Below are 13,793 nucleotides of genomic sequence, written 5' to 3' on the forward strand. Positions count from 1 at the left end.
TTCATGTAATGCTTTGCTAATTGTAATTTTGCATACATACTATTTTTTGCTAAAGTGGAAACTTAGTCATAGATATTGCAAGCAATGTTTTCTGTGTGGCACAAGTATCTTTTTAACCAAAAATGTAGTAGTGTTAAGTGCTAGTAATATTTTAAGCAGCTAAACAGTACAGTGGCTAGTAGCCAATTGCGAATGGCTTACACAGATTAATTTTGTATTCATTTTTTATACCAAATCATTCATTCCCAGTACATGGGAATTATTTTTGTGTCAGTGATCTAGGGAAGTGGAAGGTTAATGATTTGGATTTACTGGTGTTAAAATCATTTTTCTCTATCTACAAAATAAATCAAAATAGTCAGGAATTTTATTCTTGGAGTTTTATGTTGCACAGGTATTTTTCATTAGTAACATTGTAAGATAGTCAGGTGGTTATTGTAGTAAATTAAAAGAATATCGTAACTGTTGGTTTACGATACTGCCTTTACAGATTTTACTGATGATTTTAAAAGGGAATGAGCCTTTTGGTCTCTCTCTGCCCAAGTCCCCAAAATAATTCTGTCCCTTTTTTCAAATGTAATTTGGACTATGAGAAACTCTTTCTCCAAAGCTCTTGAGTTCATACTTCCGAATGATTTCTCTTCTCTCAAGTCAGATTGTCTCTTGAGTACATGCATTTCTTTTGTTTCTTATTGGTTTTTAAAAATCAAGTAGATGTTCATTTTACTTTCATCTTTGTTTTTTTAAAGAAAGCTCTACTATTCAGGTGTCTTGGCAAGTATCAGTCAGAAGACCCCCCCAAATTTTGGTCTTCTATGATTTTTTGTTCTTATTTAGAGGAGTTTATAAATGCAACTTCCACTTCCCTTACTACTTTGAGCCTATTGAGGCACATCTTATTTCTTGTACATTTAAGTACAACGGATAAAGCAGATACTTTTTTGAAAAGAGGATCACTTACATTTCCTTAGACTTCTGTAATCCAAATTTGTGCTTCCTGAATCTTGAGCAGAACGGTCTGTTAGACTTTTAAATCTTTTATGCTTCAAAAGCTGCAATTAAAAAAGAATTTTAAATTCTTACTCAATATGCTATTTCTTACCTTGTTCAAAACAGTTAAAGAAACTTCCAGTAATAAATTCATTAACTAAAAATCTGCTAAGATCTTTTAAAATTTGATCTGTTTTCCACTAGTGATAAATTCTGGTCATATCTTTATCTTGGCAGCCTAGTGTACTTAATAAAGCTGACTGCAATGTAATCTGCAAGATAATCCCTAACAGACTGCTGTAAAGTTAAAAAAAATTACCTAATAAAAGCGCTTTTGAAGCGGTTGGTTGGCAAAGATGATTTTCCTCCTTACTGCAGTCTAGTATACATGTTTGTCAAAAAGAAGCAGTTAATGTTTGACACCTTAAATGACTTCTGAAGATAAAAGCATCTTGGTGAAATGCAATTCATTAAATGTAAGAAAAGGATCATAAAACTGTAGTGTTTACTGCAGTGATCAAGATTTTTCCTACTAGTATAGCAACTTGGATTAGGAGATTTTATTATAGGCAGTCTGTGTTTGTGTGTCTTGGTTTTGGCAATGAGGTTTTTTATTTTTGCACATTGCAGTGATGCATACTGTTAGGCAGATGTTTAAATCTTGATCTTGCATTTCTTTTGTGCCCCAAACAGCATCTGAAACATTATATTTGATGTCTTAAACAAGAATTGTAATGCCTTAACAGGCTTCAAAATATTCCCATTGATGTTTTCAGAAACTAAATAAATTAGTTTTGAGATCTGGCAACAAAATAAAGGCTGGAAATAACTATGCTGTCATATATGCTTATAGTATAAAAAGATGTTGCATGAAAATCGTCTTTAACCATCTTTGTATAGAATACTATGTTTTATGTATATGTTTTTCATACCAAAGTTATTTTTGAAATCAGATAACTTTTGGGAAATAATTAGAATTTTTGTTCTGACCTTAAGTTGGTTCATAACTGAGTTTCCAGATTTCTTTAGTGTGTACGAAGGAGAGTATAAATTTTTCAGTAAAGCAGCAAATAATTGTTACAGTGTTAGCATCATTTCTAATTTTGTATTGCAGTATATGTAAACTGTGACTATTTAAGGTACAGCGATTAACTTCCCTTATTTTAAGTCATAATGTATATATTTGGGAAATACATTTTGACCTTTTAATTCTGTTGCAATCAAATTTTAATGTCTGCACAAACTCTTCAGAATATACTATGGTTTGTTTATCTTGAAATTGTAAACAGAGTAAGTGACCACTTGTAAATAATTCTGTGTCCGTCAATGTGCTGCAAGATGTGCATAAATCTCCAGTATGAATTCAGGTGGTGCAGTACTGCTAAGCAGCTCCAGGTTTGTTCTGTTCCACAATAATTGATTCTTGCACATGTCATTTTAGATTATCTGGTTTTGTTTAGAAATTAGTTTTCTTTCAGTAAGAATGGTGGTTGAAGAAACTAGAAATATCCCTCTGAAAATGTTTCTATATGGTGGCAAAATTGCCATCAGCCCTTGCCAGCCGTAGTGTATTTCATTAGGCTTCGCATGCACGTAATGCCATTTTTGTTGAACTATTTATTGAAAGCCCTCAAGTGCACTTCGTGTGCTTGTTTATAGAATATCCCATTTGTTTGCTTAGTTTCTCATGCTTTACTGATTTTACAGATGCAAATAAAAGTTCTATTCCCCATTAAAGAGCAGTTTTAATTTGAATGCAGTTCCTTTCCATATCTTTAATGTCCTTTGTGAATATTGTTACAGCTGGCAAGCTAAAAAATACATAAGTTAAATCAAACTTCTTCAAATATTGAGTTCTTCATTTTTTCCTCCTCTGGCAAGTAAGAATGAGGCTTCTATTATATAAGGTTCTCATTTACTAAAGTAACTGTTTTGATGATGAATGTTGTATGTATTTTGAAGAAGCTAAAGTTAATATTTGCCTTAATCATTTTCATTTTCTTTTCCTCAGCTACTGGAATTAATGTTTGACTTGGAGTTTGTACTTGTATTTATCCAGACTAAGAAGAGATTAACTTTCAGTCCTAGATCTTGTCTACTTGCTATCTGGTTTGAACTGGTGTCTGCCTATCTGAATCACGAGGTCTTACTTGATGGCATTGAGAGCTGCAGCCAAGATAAGCTACTGTACCTAGAAAGGGTTACTGGTTTTGAAAGGCTTCTTTCCTTTTTAAATTAAAGAAAACCAAATGCCCAAGGAGTTAGGAACTCTTTTTTTTTTTTTTTTTAATGTGTGTAATTCTGTCAGTGGATCTGAGTGAATTGGTGAGTGTGAGAAAATCTCATTTTTAGGTCTGGTTGCTTTCTGCCAAGATGCAGTACCTTCTGAGGAAATTTTCCTTTCTTGGTGTGAGCAGTAAGCTTTGACCTTTTGAGTGGTCTCTAATGCTTTACACCAGCACCTTGAAGTATGGGAATTTGATGAGGTCTAGGACCTAGAAATGAGCCTGTCTTAATTGGATTGTCTGTCTTTTGACACCAGGCTCAGTGCTCTTCATTGATAAAAAAAATGTTTAATTTTTTTTTCATGAATCTTTGCAAATCTCATTTGTGTAGTGCTGTAGACATCAAATATATTTATCTGATTTCAGGAGCTATTTCTCTTTTGGATAATTAAAACTTCTATGAGCATAGGAAATTTAATTCTGATAGATCTGTTTCCCACTGAACATTTTGTTAATTTCATGTTAATTTTTCAAGGTTTTGCTGTTACTTTTAGGTTACTTAGTTTTTTTTTTAACATTGTTTTTTGGAGGGGGGAGAATTTCAGAAAAGTTTCTGAACAGCTTTTTCTTTAATTGTTCAAGTGGGGAATTTGATGGCTTGGTTGCTGTAAACAGATTTTTGAAGTTTCAAAGGAATGAACTAAATTCATTAAAGGTTTGATTTTTTTTTTTCTCCAAGTAGTTAATGGTTCCACAGTGGCTAAGGGCTCACTAATTTGTGCGACATGAGTTATTTATGTTGCCAAGACTTGATTGCACTGCTTTTACTAATGTTACTTAATGCAATTCTGCTGTTTGTTCTGTTAATGGAAAATCTTAGGGTTTTTTAGACAGAAAACGTATTTTTAGAAAAGATTTACTGATAAGAACACTCTAAGGTCAAAAATACACTCATCAAGCCTTCTTTCTCTTCTGCATGGGTTGTTGAAGCTTTTTAAAAAGTTGTTCCTTGTTCCCTCTCTGCATACCTCCTTTTCTGTTCTGAATTATTTAACATTTGTTCATGTGAACTTCTATGTTTTCAGCTAAGAATAAGCAACTTTTGTTTGTTCCTATTACATTCTGATTCCCACTATATTCCCTAATATGTTGCTGACTATGGCACCTATATGTGATACTGGGGTGGTGGGGGGGTTTTGTTTTTTGTTTGTTTTGTTTTGCTAAACTTCTTTGGAAGCAATCACTGTAGCAGGAAAAGTTACTGAATTGGGGATTGAAACATGAGGTTTAACTAGAAGCCAGTGTTTTTCTTACTCCGTTTGGATTTGTTCAAATGACGAGTTTCTTAAAGTTTTGGTTAAAATACTTCGGCAAAAATGAACTGCCTTTGATTGTTCTGACTTAGAACTGTTTAATTCAAATGATTGGTCACAATCTTCATTCAGCACTACTTAATCTCCCTCTTGTTCAATAGTAAATGGTCTCCAGGTTTTATAATAGTGCTGGCTGGAAAGCTTTGGAACAGTGCACGGGAGTGCCATTTTTTTTTGCCAGGAAGCTTCCTTCTTGCCAGGTACTCTGTTGTTTATGTTCTGTATTTGTAAATTCTGTATGTGTGACTGTCCAGAAATGTGCTAAGAAAATAGCTAAACACCAATCCACTCTGATCTTAAAAAACATTGGTAACTTGTATATAAAAGACTTGGATATTTTTATGTTAGAAGTTTCTTCTGCAGGATCTTTGTGTAGTGGTGAGAATGCACTTCCATTTCCATTTGAAAGTTTTGCTTTCAGTTCCTTTTGGCAAACACCTGCATTAATCACTTGGTGAATCAGGTCAGTTACAGAATAGTTTCTACAACTGGACTTGATATTTTTCAGGTGTTATAATATAATAAATATAGTATCTTCTTGTTAGAAGAAAAAAAAGTTATTTTAGGAGAATCTGGAAAATAATTATTTAATGTCATTATAGTTAGTGCTGCTGTTTTAATAACTTCAACTCATTTAGCAAGATTGTTAGATTTGATGTATTCTTCTTTGACTTCCAAGTATGTCTTGTCCACTTCATGTCATACTTGATCGTGAAGTTGAAGATAATTGTCTTTTTGAAATATGTAGTGTTATTCTATCAGTTTGGAGATTTACTTCGACTTGTTTCATGTGCAAAATACCCTCTATCCAAAATCTAAAATATCGCATTGTTTTATAATGCCCAATTTTCAGTTAAGTATTTTACTATATTTATTTTAGCGTCAACTCTTGTACAGTGGGTTCATTTGTTGTTGCTGATAAAACAGCCTTTCAACTCTACAGCCACCAAGAAGTGAATTGTGGAGTAATGTCTTAAATGAGCTGATTTGCAACTTGTTTTTGTGAAAGTATCTTCTATGCTTCCAATGATGCATCTCTTTTACTTTGATGTTTAAGTATTCTCATGCCATTCATTTAGCTAAAATAAAAATAGAATGACTCTTAAGATGAGCTTCAACACAAAATCCTCTTATGCTTCATGAACTGGGATTATATTGCAAATGTAATGTGAACTTGGTGATGTGGTGGACGTAGCTTTCAGAAAATAGCTTTACAGGTAAGTCAAGACTTAAATGTCTGAAATTGCTTTTTTAGTTTGTTGGAGGAAAATATTTGCATTATGTTCAGCTATTGAACTGCATTTAACTTGTGTCTTTCATTATTCCCATTCATTAAACGAAGCTAATATGGAATGGGCAAAGCAATTTTAAATATTGATTCCATCTTAGGCAGATTTTGACTCCTGATAAACCAAGTTCCTTAACAGAATGTCTTAGCGAGCAATTGACTATCACGAGTTATTGTGAAAAATTCTTAATTTTTAAGTGACTTTCAGATTTGTGAAACTATTTACTTGTTCTGACCTTCTCTGTCCTCTGAAAAGTTTTAATTTGAAATATTTCCAAATTTTATCTTTTAATGGAGAAGCAACATTTTATTTTTGTTGCAAGTAGTAGTTAGAATTTAGGGCAAGATTTGACTAGTTTAAATACCTCTGATTTTAGCTGGTAGATAATGTTTGCTGTAAGTTGTGAGAAAATAAACTACGACTAATTCACCTTTTTCATTGAGTTTTATTCTGTGTTGCTTTATGCGAGAGGAAATAGGTAGTGAGAAAATGTCAGAAATTAATGATGTCTTAAGGCAGAACTTTAAACAGTATTTGTCAAAATACAGAGAAAACATCAAGTAACTGCAAGGCAAAAAGGCAAAAAAACCAAAATATACAGAAGAGCTAAATTTCAATAGGGAGTGAAGTTGTATGCTTAAAGTAGGCTTTACTCTAAATATTTGCTATTTTTAGGTTATTATGTATTTTAACAATCTTACAGGTTGTCATTTGATTTTTTTCGCCATAGTGAAACATTCTCAAAATATGAGTTCTGTGTATAGTGAAGTTTTAAGTCATGAAAAATTTTCATCTCTGTATGTAACTTGCATAGACTCAGATTTTCCTCATATCTGGTAAAATGTCTGAAGAAAGAATTATTTTTTATAATAAAAATGATTTCATTGGTCTTTTTAGTCAAGTTGCTGAGATTTCAGATTTTTCTGAAGAAGGCTGCAGTTGCCAAGCTTTGTTTCTGAGGTCGCTACAAAATGGCGTTTAGAAAAACCTGTTATATAGACAACTTCTGTAGTAGCAATGGCCATTTTTTAATATTGGAGAGAGAGGAATATTTCTGCATGCTAATTGGTGAATTCTCAATTGACTCTATAATAAAATTGGGATCCCAAGTAGTGATTGATGAACATCTTCTATGAAAGTTTTATATTACTATTTTCTGCTTTAAGCGTTCTGTTCACTTGCTCTGACTTTTTTTTTTTTTTTGGTGACAGCTGTTCGCTTTTTTCATGTTGAGGTTGTCTTGTCTTCTGTAGCTTACTTGCCACACTTCATATACTTAGAAAAGTGGCTATAATCTCCTTCTCGCTAGGCACCAGTGAGAAGGTTTCTCAAAGCGTAGAAGCTTCCTAAGCATAGGTTTCTTCTGGTCCATTTCCTAATTCGGTTTCTGACTCTGTTAGCCCTTACACTAAAACTTCGAAAAGCTCATTTGTTGACAGTTACTTTAATAATCTACTGACAGTAATTCCACACTACAAAGAGGGTTCACTCTAAAATAGTAGCAAGTTTTAGTTGATTCTTGAAAGAATTTCGGCCAGCTCTTAAGTTGTCATCTTGCATCAGCGTATGTTTGTTTGTTTACCAGATTTTTTTTTTGGTGTGTGCTCTGTGAATCAGTAGCTGAAAAATACTTCCAACCAGGAATAAGACCAATGTGCCCAAAATACGGGATTCAATTCCAGCATAGCAGTGGTATTTGGGAGTTCTCACTGTTTGACAAAGATACTATTTCCTCTCTGATGATATTTTAGTCCACATCTTGTGTAAAGAAATGATATCTCTGATCTAGTTTTCAGTTTTGATTGTAAAGGAATATGTATATTTGTGTTCTTCCAGATGTTACAGCCTCTCTTATAGATAAAATATTTTGCATTTAAAAGGAATCAAATAATAGATAGTGATATGAAAAAAATCTGGTTGATGAACTAATGGCTTCTAGGCATTACGAAGAAGATGAAAGAGCATGTGGACTACTGTCTCTTAGAAAAACTGTATCTAGAAAGTATGAAATATAATATTTCTTGGGCAGAACACAAGAACAGCAAGTATACTGTGTTAATAAACTCAAGAGACTGGTGTTGGGTTAGACTCTGAGGACAACCTAAAATCTTACAAATCATATTAAAGATCTTAGAAAAGATGGTTTACAGCCAGCTCTGAGGCAATAGCAATATAAGGATTCTTGAATATTATCAGTACTTGCGATTACATTGCATTAATAAAACTTCAGCTGTGATAGATGGCTAATTTTGAGCGTTAAAATGTACTTCTGGCTTTTAAGTGTTTGGTTAATGAAGTAGTGTCCATTGAGTAGTGTGATAGCTTATCAAAAAATGACATGTAGAATGTACTAGTATGTGTTACAAAGCATGTAAAAACTAACATTTTTATATGATGCTGTTAGTTGCCTTGCATGTTGCTAACATAAACTTAATTTTTCTTTGGTTTCTCTTTTAATACATATGATATGCCTGCACAGAATAGATGCACAGAAATCTTGCATGTTGAAATTAGGTCAGTGTTTTTCATTTACAGTTATTTAAAGTTGCTTCCTTTAGGATGGTTGGAACTATTTTTGGTTACTGCAGCTTTAGAGATTTTGCATGCAAGTCCTAATATATGAGTAAAAGCTGAGAGTGAAAGATAAAATGAGGGGAGGAGGTAGCTTTTTCACTTTTACTCCTAACTGGTAGCTTAACTTTTAATGAACTAGTACCGGTAGAAGAAATTCTAAAGAAAACATACATCATGTGTATTCAAAACTATCTCATACATTCTAGTTTTTTGGTCTGAACAGTGATTTTAACAGCTTCTGTGATTCATGTCTTGAAAATAGAACACCCTTACAGTAAATTACAGTGTTGTATGAATCAGTAGCTGGTAGTTACTGTTCTCGTCTGTTAGTCTATTGTGGAAGGGAAGAAAATTATGATTAAAGAAAGCTAAATGAAAATTAGTTGTGCTCCCTAGAAAGACGTTTGGAAATAGCTTTTCTTACCTGGAAAGACTTAATGAAGTAAACCAATCTTAGAAGAAGAAAACACATTATTATAAGAGGTACATAAGTGTCAAATATATTTTGTCAAATAAGAAGTTTGCTAGAAAGCAAATTCAGGTTCCACCTAATGAAAACAGGTAACAAAAAAAAAAATCAGTGGTGTGAATTAATATTTTCTGCTGAATACAGAACTTTAACTGTGCTAATTTATGAGGTTACTGGTTTTTCTTTAACATATAAATTACGCATTACATAGGAAATGTGTTTTAATTAGGTTTTTTTTGATGCCGTGTCTTATTTTGGCCACCATTTCTTAGAGTAGATAGCCTTACATGAATCAGGAATTGCATTTCTGAGCCACAAACACTTGAAGGGAACTGTATAATCTGTCTTCTGGTATGAACAGATACTTAGTATTTCTGTTGATATCTTTTTCATTTTCAAAAGTTATTCAGTGGTACATACCCATTTAATTTTTTTTTGACAGTTGTATTACAATAAATACTTTATCATTTGTAGACAAGGTTTTTAATTTCTTTGGGCGCCAGAAATTACAAGGCCTGTTCCCAGAAATAAAAAAGTCATGTTAAATGATCAAAAGAATGTCAGTGATGTTGATTTAAAAGCAAGAATTTGTCAGTTTTGTAACTACTTGTGTTTTCATTTTCAATGCAAGAGAGGAATGGTGTCTGCTGAAAGCTCCCCTGTATGTCATCCAGGATACTTTTCAAAACTAATAAATTTTATGATGTTATGGGGAAGCGGATTCAAGATTGTACTAGTATTTTTTTTAAAAAAAATCATCAACCTGGCAGTTTTCTGTTTGCTTAGACTGCCGGTGTCAATCCTGATTGAAATGTAAGAACATTGTTATGCATAATACATGTATTGAGTGTCAAGAAATCTAATTTACAGTGCCTGTAAAAGGCAGAATCCATAAAACATAAAATGTACAATGTTTATGCAATTCGAAAACTGGGAATATTCAGTATTTCAATGTAGATCTAGTTTCTACAGTTAGCATTAAAAGACATTGAAAATGGGAGGAAATCTCACTTATTTTTAGTACATGCATCTAAATAACTAGCAAGTACAATGCTGTGGGTAGTTGCGATGGTATCAAGTTTTCTAAAAGCAAATTGTTCAGATGTCAGACCGTTTTGAGATTTGCTGGTACTGAGTTCTAAAGCATCTTATTAGAATCATGCAGAAGAGAAGTTTGTAGGAAATTTGGCTTTTGGCTTGTGTGAAGCTTTATATTACACTTTATTACTTTGTCTTTCATGTTTTAATTTCCCTCCTGTAATTGTCTATTATCAATTCTTCTTGTTCTCTTCCAGTTTGCATCATTTTACCAGTCACTATGCAACTTCAGAGGTTTTTAACCATCTCCCTATTTCTCTAGTAACAATTTAACCCTCTTCTTTCTAGCTGCTCATTTTTAACTCTCTTATAGCTACTTAACCGGTGGCTTCAGGAAAAGGGCTGGAGCAGACTAGTACTCAAGAATCACACAGTGAGAAAAGAAGCCTTGAGAAGAATATCCAGTTTTATCCTTGTGTTTCACAAAGGGTTTGAGTGTCTTAGAGGAGAATCTTCAGGTAGGCTAGAATATCAGCTGGCCATGGCTCACCTGCTTTACTCTGCCTGGCTAGTGGTATTCCCTTCTTGGTGGTGTTTTAGATAAATGCATCAGAATGATGAGCTTAACTGAAGTAACTTGTTCATACCCCTGTAGGAAATGGTTATTTAGGTCACAATTTGTGTGGGACAGAACTGAGGCTTTTTTGTTAGCATAGGGCTCATTTCAAATATGAGGTTTTGTAAATAATCTTATTCAAATATTTTTTCATAATTACTGTGTCAAATGTTTATTTTAATCCTGTATGTTCTCAGTTGACATCTGAAGCTATTTCTTTTGATTAGGGTTTTATCTTACTAATTCAGTGTTAATTTTATAGATGAAGAAATTCCCTATGCTAAAAATTCAACAATGCTACAAATTGTGAAAATACAACAATAGGAAAAGAAGAATGGAATAAGAGTTTTTAGTAGGCACATTGCCAGATTAATAATCATCTGAGATCATGAGGTACTTCAGTGGATCTTGATTCTAAAGCTGAAGTGTTTTTTAGATCCTAATAAGTCAACACCAGAGTTAAAGATGCAAAATGGCAAATACCTTGGCTTATTGTTACGAAGATTAAGTTAGTGGGAGGAAAGTAAAAATTCCTACAGTCCTCCATGCCTTTCATTCCCTTTTCCCTCACATTTATTGTACTTATGTTTGATTGAAATCTTAGAGAATTTCTGGCAAACTGAGAAGTTAAGTGTGCATCCAAGGTTACCAATGCCGCTATCCTTCACAAAGAAAACTAGTTAAGTTTAGTAATTAGTACCCTTCTATACCTCTCTATTTAATATTCTTCTCTGCCTGGTTTTGTACTACCTGGCCCTGCCTTGTGTAGCATCTCACAAGTACTGTGCAGTGCAATCTGACACACTTAAATTCCTGAAGAATTGAAAATGTCCCAAATTAGATTATAGGCAGTAATTCGAAATTGAATCCAGTGAGTTATAGTAAAGAATGGCCCTTGTGGCTTCTCTGAGGTAATTGATTTATACACACTCAAATGCTTGAATATCCATGATAGATGCAAATAGCCATGGCTGAGATAAGGATTGGTGAAGAAACTCTACATTTTTTCCTTCAATCTCCTAATGTGAGGTTGAGGTATAATAATAGACTGATAACAACAAACTTGTATGCTGATTTTTGTAACTAACTAGCTAGTATCAATTTATGGATGTGATTGGCCTTTGCCAGGGATATTGCTGCTACGTAAATGCTAGTAGACATTGCTCTGAAAAGTTTGCATGATTCTTTGGGATGGAAAATTGCGTGGTTCTTGAGGACAAAAAGGCTTAAGTTGGGTTATTGGATTGGAAGAGGAAGTCCATAAGATGTTCAGCAATTGACTTCACAGCACGACCTGAAAACCTATTTCTGTCTTTAGTTATGAGCCCTACCTTTTGCTCTCTTCATTAAATAGCATTTCATCCAAAACAGAGTTTAATCATTATCCTTACTATTAAATACATTTACTCGGCTAATATGGTTTACCGAAGCAAAACTATTGACTGAGAACCTTTTGTCATGTACGTGATGACAATTTCCTATACCAGAATATATTTACAAAACTATTTATTCCTTTCTGTCATTGTGATGGTTGTTGCTTTAAATGTGTGAAGGTAGAAGACTCTCAGATTTGTCATCCAAAACATGATTGAATGAGAAAGGACCTTTGTGAAACAGTAGAAATACTCTGACTGGATTTCGAAATGGTAAATAAAAGAAGTTTAAAAGTTATTTTAGCAAGACTGCTCGAGTTGCTCGGGATAATGGAGCTCGATTCAAAGGGGTAAATCATAAATGGAATGATTTTCAGAAAATCAGGTAATATTTGTCTTTTCACATATGCTTATTGTCAGGGTGCATGTGTGTGTTCACTCAAGGGTGGAATACACTTTGGCATTTTTGTGGAAGATTTTAATTAAGAAAAAATGTTACTTTTTTGGTACTAATTAAATTATTTTTTCATTTTGAACTGTGAAATTTGTTATATTGAAATTGTCTAGAATTTTGATTATCCGTGATAGGTATACCTTGTTCTCCCCTAAGTGATTTTTGCCATTCTAGTTCTACTTTTAGTTCTGAGTATCATTGTATTGCGGGCCGTGGTTCATGATCAGGGCTGTCAGAAATCTTTTTTTCTGGTGGGTAATTGAGAATCAGTTGAATCTGGATCAGTTCAGTGTGTCACATTGTACTTCTCTGTTTAGCATAAATGCATGTTACATGGCTTGATGCTGCCTTTTATGCCAACTGCAAGAAGAGGGTCACTGATCTGGCATAACAGTAGCATGGTTTAAGCAATTCATCAAAAACTCAGTGCCACCACTGAGTTAATAGGCAAAATTATTCGATTATTTAATCTGGCAGATTGACTTTATATGCTATAGTATAATCCATGTATTTGTTGGTTTCAAACTACAAAGCGTTCTTGAGTCAAAAAGCCAGATTGACTGTATTAATGAACCACGGCCATTAGGCAACATGGTTACAAGAAATCTTTATTTACCTGTCAATGCATAAATATACTGCTTTTTATTAATGAAAATAGTGAATTTGGTCGTATTATTTTTTGGAAATTTAGATGGCTTCATCTGATAAACTTGTGATAATATTCTCCTTTAGCATTGAGCAAAAATGCAGATTGTTCTGTTGAACTTAATACTTCCATTTTGTAAAATTAGGGGAATATATTTATCTTGTGCACTTTTGTAATCAATGGAAACTTTTAAAACTTGAAATTCTTTTATTTTCGTGGAGTAAATTGGAATGTTTAAGTTCTAAGAATCCTAGGTTGACCATGAAAACTTATGTTTGCTTTCAGAGAGAACAGGAAATGAGAATGGGTGATATGGGTCCTCGTGGAGCAATAAACATGGGAGGTAGGGATCTGAAGGAAAAAGGCTTCTGTAATTTAAAATTTAATTTCTTTGGGACTGTACATGTTACTCATAGGTGCTATTAATTTGTGACAAGTACTGGTTAAAAGAAATACAGAGTTTCGTATTAGGAATTACAAAATCTCACTTATGTTGGTTCCAAACTGCTGATTTTTTTTGAGTGAACGTCTGCTTGTTGGTATATTATTTTGAATACATGGAGAAATTTTGATACACAAGCTGGAAAAATAAACAGGCTAGAAAAGATGGGAAGGGGGCTCTTGAATTCCTCCGATCTGATATCTGCCTTAGCTGGTACAGATATCTGCATATCTGATATCTAAATCTTCTGTTGCTTAAGAACGGTTCAGAGTTGCTTTGGGGGACTGCCCAGTCAGAAAAATCA

At 33.4% G+C, this 13,793-nt stretch overlaps 1 protein-coding gene across 2 annotated transcripts in view; it reads left to right on the forward strand.

The window, feature by feature from the left end:
• PSPC1 (paraspeckle component 1) overlaps positions 1-13,793 on the forward strand; it is a 35,579-nt gene that overhangs the window by 14,163 nt on the left and 7,623 nt on the right. The window contains exon 7 of one of the 2 annotated variants that reach the window (XM_088522257.1): positions 13,333-13,390. The exons of the other annotated variant lie outside the window; for it this stretch is intronic. Coding sequence (XP_088378383.1) covers positions 13,333-13,390 — 58 coding nt within the window. The remainder of the gene's footprint in view (positions 1-13,332; positions 13,391-13,793) is intronic. 2 annotated transcript variants of the gene reach the window in all.

This window comes from Tinamus guttatus, unplaced genomic scaffold (assembly GCF_059628265.1).
Source record: "Tinamus guttatus ecotype Peru unplaced genomic scaffold, ASM5962826v1 Tinamus_guttatus_pri_ptg000150l, whole genome shotgun sequence".
Taxonomy (NCBI): domain Eukaryota; kingdom Metazoa; phylum Chordata; class Aves; order Tinamiformes; family Tinamidae; genus Tinamus; species Tinamus guttatus.